This window comes from Magallana gigas, chromosome 2 (genome assembly GCF_963853765.1).
Source record: "Magallana gigas chromosome 2, xbMagGiga1.1, whole genome shotgun sequence".
In the NCBI taxonomy this organism is placed as follows: Eukaryota; Metazoa; Mollusca; class Bivalvia; order Ostreida; family Ostreidae; genus Magallana; species Magallana gigas.
This window is the reverse complement of record NC_088854.1, coordinates 2,769,554-2,781,555: the sequence shown is the minus strand read 5'-3', so window position 1 is coordinate 2,781,555 and position 12,002 is coordinate 2,769,554. Positions and strand designations below refer to the sequence as shown.

The 12,002-nt window shown below is 33.2% G+C and overlaps 2 protein-coding genes across 7 annotated transcripts in view; one reads left to right on the top strand and one right to left on the bottom strand.

The window, feature by feature from the left end:
• Positions 1–2,510: 2,510 nt before the first annotated feature.
• LOC105334942 (complement C1q-like protein 4) lies at positions 2,511–3,424 on the bottom strand. The gene is made up of 2 exons (XM_011438571.4): positions 3,286–3,424; positions 2,511–2,899 (listed from the first exon to the last, which is right to left on the bottom strand). The coding sequence occupies exons 1-2, from the start codon at positions 3,422–3,424 to the stop codon at positions 2,511–2,513; spliced, it is 528 nt and encodes a 175-aa protein (XP_011436873.4).
• A 2,687-nt stretch (positions 3,425–6,111) lies between these two features.
• LOC105334940 (uncharacterized) overlaps positions 6,112–12,002 on the top strand; it is a 12,648-nt gene continuing 6,757 nt past the window's right edge. For 2 of the 6 annotated variants that reach the window (XM_011438569.4, XM_066074500.1), the window contains exons 1-6: positions 6,114–6,509; positions 8,014–8,218; positions 8,406–8,508; positions 8,592–8,702; positions 9,466–9,639; positions 10,318–10,432. In XM_011438569.4, the coding sequence (XP_011436871.3) occupies positions 6,339–6,509; positions 8,014–8,218; positions 8,406–8,508; positions 8,592–8,702; positions 9,466–9,639; positions 10,318–10,432 (879 nt within the window). In that variant the 5' untranslated portion in view covers positions 6,114–6,338. Of the gene's footprint in view, positions 6,510–8,013; positions 8,219–8,405; positions 8,509–8,591; positions 8,703–9,465; positions 9,640–10,317; positions 10,433–12,002 lie in introns of all 6 variants that reach the window. The other 4 variants (XM_066074499.1, XM_011438568.4, XM_011438565.4 and 1 more) reach the window with 4 other exon arrangements.

Sequence of the window (12,002 nt, the reverse complement as noted above, 5' to 3'; positions counted from 1 at the left end):
CATTCAGTATAATAAAATAAATAGTGCCTGTTTGGTGGGAGGGTAACAGTATATAAATAGTGCCTGTTTGGGAGGGTAAGAGTTGAAATTGACACCCCTCGAAAACCATTGTCAACCTCCGCGAAATGTTTTAGACAACCAAATCTCGTGAGTCAATTCATACAATTCAAGCGAAAAAAGCTTATTGAAACAAGATTGGTCTTATGTTTTTATTTTTGTTTTTACATTTAAGTTTGTGAATCATTTAAATACATGAAAATAAAAGATACAGTCGGTAAAAAGTCCTTCAATATTAAAATGTTATCACATCAACCTACCAATATCTATATTTTGTATTGCTAAAACATCTAACAGAGTAACTCTTCGTTTACTTAAGAATTGTCAGTATACAGAAAATAAGACAATAAATTTGTAAACTGCTGTGTATAAAATCCTGTTGAAAAGGTTTTGGGGTTTTTTCCTTGTCTCTTCCATTACTCTTGACGTCATCATAATGTTTCAACAAATTTTGAGAACACAATGCAAGAAAAATTCCGTATGAAACACCACAAAAAAACGACGTCATCCATGCTTACAGAACAGCGGTTTGTATTGACATGAGAAAAACACCGATGGAGACAAAAAAAAAACCCTGATGAAATCAACAGAGAAGCCAAGGAATACATGAAGATCATGAAATGTAAAAATGGCATTAACAGTTTTCCGATGGTATATATGAATAACTAAGACTATTGTCGGATGAAAACAAGTAATATATAATATATAAAATTAAGTGGAAACACTTGTTTTCCCAGCATCAAAGGAAGAAAAGTTTTCAAAAAAAAATCCGGGAAAACAGGTATTTAGATTTTTTCCGCGATCGCAACGGGATAATTCCTTTTAACGCTGTAAACATCGGTCAAACATTAAATGCGTCATAGAATTCTCTGGGAAATACTGTATATACAACAGGGCAATTTTAACTATTTATATAACAATATCAGTACATTTAATTAAAAAAAATGTTTACAGTAACCGTGCATTATGAAGCAAATGTTTAGATTTTGTTAAAAATGTCAAATGTAATGTGTTTCACACATAATACTTGATTAAAAATATAGATTTAAAACATGACTCTTTGCTTGAACACCGTATTAAGAATTGCAAAAATGGATATTAGCCGCAAAATGTTTAAAAAAGGGAGTACACAATGTGGAATATATTGGTGCTTTTCAAATACTACATAAAATGTCATACTATTATATTCAAGAGAGACAATTACTTTATGCTCTTTAGAATATCAGTTTTGAACCCTGATTACACCAAACGATAATAGAACTATCTGTTAGTTATTCAATACTTTTTTGTATTTTATTAGATAAATTATGAATATTGTTTTTACTGCAATCAAAATATTTTAGATCTTAAACATTGGACTCAGTTAATACATGATATGGATTTCTTGTCACACAGGGACAAATGTCCACGTTTTCTTTAAACTGACATTTTGAATTTCGAACTTGGCTTAATTTATATGGTAACTAATTAGACTATAGGGTGATATTATTGTTTTTAAAGGCAATATACATGTACTTACTGTTCTTGTGTGATTTAGCAGTTGTCATTCCATGTGGGATAAAATTATTACTTTTGTGAAAAAAAAAACTAATTCAAAAATTTTGCTATAGTATTTTAGATTGACTTACGCACCATTGCTATATGCTGCTTTAACAAAATGATGAAAAAATTAAGATTATACTGGTGTACAGGATATCACGGGTTGTATTATATTTATAAAGTTGCACTGACACAATGTCTACAATTTATATTTTTCCACAGGGAAGTATTTTTACGTTGATTCAATCAACCTCTGGTAAATTGTGCAATGTAGCCAGGCTACTGTTTAAGCAAAATTTTTTACTAAAAATTGTAACCTCTTAGATATGATAACGAACGTGTTTGATTAGATTATTTTTATATAGATTATATGCCAAAGTTAAGTTACGATAAAAAAAAATCAGTAAACCTATTTGTCTTTATTCATTTTGAAACAATACCCTCATAAAGATGAAGTATTACATGTACTTTAAATATGATTTGTACAGTTGAAGCTTCTACTTTAACACTGTTTGGTATCTTGTTTTCTCTATAGTAATGTAATTTTGACCTTTTTTCCAAATGTAATAATATAAACATATTCTAAGATGAAAATACACGATATCTATGAAATCAGTTAAATTTATATAGGGACCGTTTTTCGTGGATTATCAATTTTGTAATTTTTCGTTGGTATGTAATTTCGTGGATTTTCTTCTGTATATAATGACCCAACACTGAGATTTATTACTCGCTATGTGATATTAATTCTAGAGTTAGGAGTGCACATGAAAGCATCGAAAATTGAGCCTCAAAGCATATTAATAATTCCACAAAAAAGCATATTAAACATTTACAAAAAACGAACAAGAAGTGTCCTTGAAGAACTATTTATTTCCTCAGATAAAAAACCCCAGATTAGTATATGATAAAACTTAGTTGAGTTTAGCTCCACTAAAATCTGTATACATTCCTCTTATGGTAGCAGCTGTAATATGGTCTTCAACATGAACGATATCGCCTTTCTGAAGCAGAAGGATGGCGGTGTTGCTACACGTCAGCCACTGAGATTTACCACCAGTGTTGTTAACAACTTGCCAACTTCTGATCTTGCCGTTGACATAAAGAGCGGCGTGGGACAACTGGCCAGGGTCGCTTAAAGTGGTATATGAGAACATGTACAGCCCCTGTACTGGTGTGGTGAACTTTCCTGTGGTGGCGCTGTAGGCATTATGGGTATTTGTGACCACTTTATCATACACCCACACGACACCCTTTGCGATTGTTTTTGCTGACCCCATATATGCATGAAAACCCACAGGAGCTATGAACGTCAGAGAAAATAAGAAGAAGAACAGATTTCTTAAAACTACTGTTAAATATTTACAAAACTACATGTATATCAAAGTGAAACAGGATCAACATTATTTTTTATCATTGTTAGCATTTAGGCATGTCAATATAAGCACAGGCACCTGAATTTTTAACAATCAGATCGACGCTTAATAAGTCATATATTGAAAAAGTCTACCCCTACTATATATATATAGTAGGGGTAGAATTTTTCGATAAATGACTTACTAAACGACTGATTGATAAAACTTGAGGTGCCTGTGATATAAGATATCACCAGACGTGTATTTATAAGCTATTTTCATTTTCATTCCCATAATAATATAAATCAAATAGTAATCCTGTCGATGATCTTACCATTCTTCTGGTTGCAGAATTCATCCTCCACAATGGTTCTCACGGACTTCTGTATAGCCTGTATTTGGTCATCAAACAGCTTCAGGGTAGTGTTTGTGCAATCTCCACTCACGGGATTAATGTGGAACAACAAGGACATTGTAAGGATTCCGTGGATATATGTCTGGGGGAAACATTCACAATAATTCAGTTTCTAAATTATATGGGGTTTTCTTTTTCTTCAGCTTACATGCAAACATATTTTACTTTCTTTAGGTTCTTACGGTGGCTCGCCACACCACTATATTATTTTATGGTTTATCAATTTTCTTTCTTGAATATGACATATTATTTGACAACTAAAAGACTGATATAAGGTCTTAATAATTTTATATAATGTTTTGTTCATTTTTTTCTCTCGAGAAAACAGGAAAATATATTCTTAGTGCAAACAATGTATATTATATCCTGGGTAGGATATAACGCAAATCATAAATATCTTATTATACATTTCAATATTCTTAGTATGTCTTTAAGAGAAAACATTACATATATGAATGTGCAATTAAATAGAATGAATTAAGAAAATTATAACTAATATATTGATGCATCGAGCCACAAAATCATTAGAGTCAAAACATATCTGCTTAACTTGAAGATATACAATTCATTGTCTTTCAGAGAAATGAGCAATATTACAGACACATTTTTAAAAATATTTTCTGTGATGGACATTTTATCGGGAAGAGGCTTGGTAGCAAAACAATAAAAATGATTTATACACTTACAATTATAACAATAAGAGAAAAGTATTTTACCTTATTTAAAGTTTCAAAACGAAGAATATTAAATTTGATCAGATCGAAAATTATGATTATATGTCGTCACTGGTGACACATTATTTAAAGTCAATGCATGCATTCGACAATATTAAAATAAATGATAAGATACAGGTGTTGACTAAGATTTAAAATGTCCTTAACATATTTTACGACGAAACAATTCGTGAAATGGAAACAGGTATAATTAGATTCACAAAAAAGTTCATTTCAGCCAATGATTTTTCGTAATTATTTACCTGAATGATTTACCGTAATTTTTTACCTGAATGTTTTACCGTAATTATTTACCTGAATGAATTACCGTAATTATTTACCTGAATGAATTACCATATTTATTTACCTGAATGATTTACCTTAATTATTTACCTGAATGATTTACCGTAATTATTTACCTGAATTTTTCTTCCAAACATGTCCAGCAGCTTTGAACAAAAACTCTACATTGAAACTTCAGTTTTTATACACAGTGATGCTATTTTAACATTCAGACATTGTCATGCAATTAAACAATTATATTAACATTCTAGTACAAATATCTTACTACTTAATGACAATTTAACGCGATATTTTAGAGGCTAAATATTTTATTTGTATACATCATAATGCTTGATTTAAGACGATTTTGTAAAATTTTATATGCTTGTTTCATTAACAAAAGTAACAATAGACATAGAAATAATCTATTTCCCCAACATATTTAAAAAAATATGGATAAATGTACAGTTCTAGAATATGTTATGAAAACAAAGAACAGATAGTCATTTATGGAATTGACATTCATATTCACACGAATGATCATCATTTGAAGTTGCTCAATGTTCATCAAACTCAAGGATTCTACAGAATATAAATTAGCATTTCAAACATTTGTTTTAGCAACCCAAGCAGGTATTTTTCACTAAGCAAGAAAATTATCCACGTACTATGAAATGATTTTAAAGCTCTCAAAAGGTTACTTTTATTTAATAATTTATGTGAAAATCAAAAAATGAATTCATGCGCATTGTATTTTTGTATATTAAAAACATTAACAATGGAAGTGGGAGTGAATTTGGCAAAAATCAATATAATTCAAATGCAAAATCTGAGTTTTGACTTTGTTACAAATGTTACACTGAATTATGACACCGGATACTGCAGGCAATTCCCACGCACGCACACATGCACATACACACATTACAACTACCTTACAGCACTTCCTCAATTGTCTCTTTTAAAACAATTCATTGATAACGAAACTACTTTAAATTATGACAGTTGCTTAAGTCTTTGTTTTATCTATAAACTATCAAAATATTGAAACAAGGGCATTTGCAAACTCACAAAAATTGCTAAACCAAACACTTTAAATTTTTATGTGTAAATTATTTTAAATTCATATTACAGTTTAACATGTGTCGTCAGTATAAAGGTTTTACAATTGCAATGTTAAAATGAAAGTAAAATATTGTTCGTTTGTAAGACAAATTGACGACGAATAATATTTCTTGTTATTGTGATTAATTTCTAATTCCCTGGATATGTCACAGATTTATCCATCCGTAGTTCTACATTTCAGAACTAATTACTGTTCAATTATCCTTTCAAGCACAAAACATTAGAATGCTTTGATGTTCTGTAATGATATTGGTATGCACCAGTGAAGTATATGATGTGGTATTCCTATAATTTATCAACAGTGGCCCAGTTCATCGTGGATGTCTGATGATATCTACACAGAAAATAGCTAGCACTTTCACCTTGATGAAATACAATGCCCACTCAATATTCCTATTGGATGCCGCCAGGTTTTGAAATGCTCATTAATTATCCATAGTATTGACAAACATAGTATGCAAATTATTAACTTTCAACCACTCGCTGAATAGATGCAGCCAATTTTAAGTAATTTTATATCCCAGTAGTTTTTGAAACTTTTCTGATGAATTATTCAGACATTTGATATTTATTTTTACACAAAAACTCCATTTAATCATATCGATGGCACAGCTAATGAACTTCCTTGATATGGTAAACGCATTCCTATTCAAAGACCTTCATGCTTAAATTCCCATGGAGCAAAGAGTGGTAGTTAAAATTTCATGACACTCGCAGAGCTCACCGTCATAGGTTGAAAAATAAAATTGTTTTAAAAATCGCTAAAAACAGGGACTTTAAACTGTGAAAGGTGTTTATAAAAAAAATTTTTAAAAGGAGAACGTTGGACGGCGATACAGTTTGGACTTGTAGGGCATGGAGAGAGATATACTACGTCATCACTGCCTCTGGCAGAAGAGCTGGACTGGTCCTCCTCCGTTGGATGGCTCCCCACCTTTGACCTCCTTCGCCTGGAACTTGACCTCGCGTGATTCCTCATCTTCTCCAACTTCCAACCATTCTAAGTCAGCAAAGATAAAGAAACAGGTAACAATTCTTTTTTCATCATTTACGTTTGAAACTTAAATAAAATCAAAGTACTGAAAGCCGGACTCTTTTGGTGTGTCTTTATGCGTATTAAGTAGTAAAGACTGAAATCTCTCTCTCTCTCTCTCTCTCTCTCTCTCTCTCTCATGCTTTTAATGTCGGCAAAGCGTCAGAGAGCGACCAAATTTTGTAAGCGGTATAAACAAAATTATGTCTGTCTAGTAGAAAAATGTTCAACAGTTGTTGCCTTGAATTTTGCAACAAGCGTTATATATATATTCAATCCCCATTTCTATAACGCGTAGCAAAGTAGTTCATGGATATCATGCGCAGTTTATGTGTCCAAAATGCATAGTCTTGTTTTTAAAACACGTTATTAATAAGAAAACTAAAAAAAATACAGACAATTCTCTCGAAATTAAAAAAAAGAAGACAAAATGCCAACATTTTTGACAAAACGTGGCTCTTTGTGTAACTATTTGGTATAGCGGAAGCGTTTACTTTGACGCTGTTTAGTTTTTTGTTTACTTTTGAAGTTGTGCTTTTTACAGTTACATTGGCGATTTGCCTGCCTACAGCCAGGACTCTGCTTTCAGCAGAGCCCGGCTAAAAACCACCCACTTTTTTCAATGAAAAGTGATTTTTTGGGAGTTGATTTTAATCAACTCTCCTATGCAGTTACTCTGGCAAACCGAAGGTGAAACAGTGTTTGGACCTAAGCACAAATCATCACCGCTGACAATAATAGAAAAATTCAAAGTAATGTATGCTGAAGTATTGTTTTTCAAGGAATATTATCAACAAACACTTTGAAAATAGTCAGATTTTATATAATACGAACAACTAAGATATTTTTATAGTCTCATGTATTCCTACGCCAGAGTTTAATATAGCCTCGTTCAACCAAACGCTTGGCTGTCTCCGTAAATCTCCGACAAGCAGAAAGGCTCTCTTGCTTGTCGGAGATTAACGGGGACAGCCGAGCGTCTGGTTGAACGAGACTAGAGTTCGATATCAACAGTGCTTGGATTCATAAAATTTTTAAAATTGCTTCGATTACTTATACATAGTTTGAAATCTATCTTTAAATATTACACAACATGATTCATATGGGGTTTCTCGAAATTCTTGTCAGAAAAGTCTAAAATCCATATAATAAAATGGTGCGTAATTCAAATGCAGACTAGAAACTAATTGCCATGTAAGATAAGTTGATTTTAAAATAAATGATAATCGCTAAAATCAACTCCCGTCAGTACTTCAGTACTTTAATATTTAATTTCTATTCTATAAAAATATTCTAATTGGTTTTTGAAACCAGTTATTTTATTTACAAGATAGAGATCGTTGAACACGTTACATTTCGGCAGAAATTTCTACTGAGCCATACCATGGCTAAACGGAGGAAAATGTTCACTTTTTAAAATTCAGAAGACACTTTATTCACCTCTTTTAAAATAAAGAATATCGTTCAATGATAACTATAATTTATCGACTTTAATAGACTGGAATGAGTACATGTACTTCTGATTCGGGGATCCGGCGATGGAAAAGCGTGCCCGATAACATAGGACAGCCTGGAGCAGATCCAGGGAAACCTTTATCTATTGCAGAAATATTGGACAACAGACGACAGAATCGCATGTACAGAAGAAAGCCATGGACTGAAAAAGCGACCATCAAGCACAACTCTCCAAAATATATACAAGGTTTAGACATGATGTCTTTGAGATACAAAATGAATGGAACAATAAACGTGTTTAGCAAATATATATTCCTTTCTTATTCAGCAATATCAGTTTATCTAAAGATCATGCATACAATTTAATTTATTGACTAGCGAATGATTTTTTTTTCAAAATGATGCACATTAATTTACTGGTTCCACAATTTCAGAGTTTTACTATGGCAGCGCTCTTCCGCCAGATATAATTGACGCAAAACGCAGAACAAGAAAATACGTCACCAACTCTAAATATGGCGATATATACGAAGTCAGGTTCGTACATTTTGAGAATAAATCGGATAGGTGTTATGTCTATAATATTATGAAACAGAGCTAAATATAGGAACATATTGTAGATTTGAAGTCGACTCGAAGAAAAAGAAAGAAATTAGACCATTCTCTCGCTGGCTGTGGGAAGATGAGTTCAAACTTTGGACAACAGAAAACGGCATTGGCAACCAACACCAGTAACGTCATATACATTCTCCTTATATACTGTAGAAGCACATATTTTCGTTTCTGTTCTTATTCGTTAACACTCAAATGAACATAAATAATTTATAAAATAAATAACAACACGTATATAGATGCAGAAGCGCTCTCAGAAGTGCAATATAATAATTGCATGTATACAACTCACATAAATCAATTTTCTTGTGTTCTTTTTATCTACAAAAACAAAACAACACATATTAGCAAAATATATATATTTTGAATAAAAACCAAACAATTTATGACTATTTGTGAGGGCGGGTGGGTGGGGAAACGTCTGATTGCACTGAGAGAGAGCCTTCGAATGACTTAAATCTTAAAATTCTTTACTAAATCGTGCACACCTTACAAGGATACCTGTAGAAAAGGTTTTCTATAAATATAATAACCAATCAAATTGGTAGTCTTCATAACAAACACCAGGTAAACACGTGTTCGATCAAAACACGTGTTGTGATACCTTCAATAAATACATTGTGTCAGAATTTCCTTGTTTTTAAACCAAATAAGATTTCGTTGGCATTTAATTTCGTCATATCGTAATCTTTTTGTAATCATTAATACTTGGGTTAAAGTATTGTCATGGATTTAATTTCGTTGATTCATACTGCCAACGAAAATAACGAAATTAAATCCTCAACGAGTATTTCTGCTTCTAAAGTAGTCTTTTCTAAATAATGTTTGTTTATGAAACAGTCTCTTACCATTTGCGATGATGTGTCTTTTCCCGCCTTATAGTGGGTATACTTCACTGTTAGAGAGGACCTCCCCCGTCAGGAGTAAGACTCCTACCACTCCTAGCACCGTCAACAACAGCAGGAACAGCCACACTAGCCGCTCCGTCACACCCACGGGGTCACGGGCCCAGACATCCCCTCGCAAAAAGGCGGCACCTAATCCTCACCTGTACGCGTAAGTAGAACCGGAAATAACATGTCGGAGACCTCTAGTGGAGTAGTCCAGTCATTTCACCATCAAATAACGCGTACTGGATCAGCAATGCTCTTAAAAGACCCAAGTCGTCATTTTCAAGATTTTAACAATTTTTTTCGTGGTCACTGAGTAAATAGTATGTGTGGTTCTTGCAGTGACTACCATGTTTCCCTTTTCATGGTCAGTGGGTCACTAATATGTGTGGTTCTTTTTCATGGTCAATGAGTAAATAGTATGTGTGGTTCTTGCAGTGACTACCATGTTTCCCTTTTCATGGTCAGTGGGTCACTAATATGTGTGGTTCTTTTTCATGGTCAATGAGTAAATAGTATGTGTGGTTCTTGCAGTGACTACCATGTTTCCTTTTTCATGGTTTAGAGTAATAATATGCAATGTGTGGTTCTTGCAGTGACTACCATGTTTCCTTTTTCATGGTTTAGAGTAATAATATGCAATATGTGGTTCTTGCAGTGACTACCATGTTTCCCTTTTCATGGTTTAGAGTAATAATATGCAATGTGTGGTTCTTGCAGTGATTACCATGTTTCCCTTTTCATGGTATAGAGTAACAATATGCAATGTGTGGTTCTTGCAGTGACTACCATGTTTCCTTTTTCATGGTTTAGAGTAATAATATGCAATGTGTGGTTCTTGCAGTGATTACCACTCTCATCGCCTACAACGCCGCCGACGTACGGACGCCGCTCGTATGATCCAGGCGGTGTTCCGGGGATGGTACATCCGGCGCTTCCTGCAGAATCTGAAGAGAAAGGTAGGCTCTGTGGAATCTAGTGACCATCATGTTAGGACTTCATCAGTTTAATCAACGATAGGTTATTTTATTGATACAATAAATGCAACACAATATTGGCAAATAGCCATCATTTCAATTTTAAATTGGTATGATACACCTGCCAATACTAATGTGGATAAAAGGGAGAAAAAAAAGTTTAATCATCCAAATAATTAATCAGTTGTTAGAGTATATGACAAGGTTTAGCAATTTTAATGTTAAGTGTTTTTGGTGGTGGGGGGGGGGGGGGTGGGGGGGTGGGGGGGGGGGGTGATGGGGGGGGGGGGAGTAAAACTTTATACTCTTTGTCAAACCAAGAACGTCAGTTGTGATTTGGAAATTAACAAACGTCTTCCGTTTCTGTCAAATCAAGAACGTTTTTGAAAATGGTTATTTAATTGAATTGCTGTCTTGACATTAGATAAGCCAGTTTTATATCGTATTGAGTTTAAAAACATCAGTTCTTTATACATTGTATTATATCAAGAACGACTGCTTTTGTGAAAATAAAAATCGTCATTTGCTAATCATGAAGTTGAGAATTTTTTGAAATGATGAATATAGTAGCTATGATTTATTCATCTATATACACACAGGGGCCAAGCCCATTTTAACATTAATTTCAATGTAACCATAAATAATTACATTGAAATTAATGTTAAAACGGGCTTGGCCCCTGTGGTGTGTCACAATCCTCCAGAGGAATGCAGTTTTAACTCATCCAACAAGAAATATGTTAAATCGTATATCAGTACACCTGTACTCTGGATTTGCGTTGTAATGGATAACATATAGACGGCGCTTCTTCTTGTTGTTCATCTTTTGGACCAAATCAATTATTGGTAGTTTGTCTGGGTTGACAACCCACGAAAATAGATGTCGGGTTTCTAACTAGCATTCCGTTGTCATGCATGCTAGATCTCTAGGGGCAACAAATATTTTACCCTTAATTCAAAATGCCAGCCTGCACTGATCAAACAGTACAAATTATTGATCAGAAAAAAATTAATTAGGTAATTCAAATATTTTTGTCCACATCAAACAACGTCATCTGTAATTTTTTTTAAATGCCACTTTTCCGTATTTGCTTCGAGACATATGGTTTAAATTGAAAATAATCCAATTAATCAAGTCGATTTTGAAAAAGCGATTTGATGCACAGCATGGTACACTGCTCGGGGATTTGGGATCGGGACGTTACTAGTATTACATGTCAAGTTTCCTGCCACAAAAATCTATAGTGTATTATTATTTTAAGCATGGCCAAATTTTAATGGCGATTAATATAGGACGTGAAGTAAAACAGAGCAGGACAAATTACCAATTAGTCACAAAGGCAGGACAAATTATATGTATATCGGAAACAGTCAAGATAGATAAGAATCACCTGTAAAGTTCGTCAGTATCTGAGCGTTTCAAGACTTATTTAATTATTGAAGCATTGATGAGTGTCCCCCTCTGTTTTCTCTATTACAGAAAATTTTCTTTCTCTACTTTACCAGATTTATAGTAAACAAAATAATTAACAATTTTCAACTGGTCATGGTGT

Coding starts and splice junctions, on each gene's coding strand:
- LOC105334942 (XM_011438571.4), bottom strand. CDS start 3,424: ATGTCCTTGTTGTTCCACATTAATCCCGTGAGTGGAGATTGCACAAAC. Junction 2,900..3,285: donor ATTCTGCAACCAGAAGAATG/GTAAGATCATCG, acceptor TGACGTTCATAG/CTCCTGTGGGTTTTCATGCA.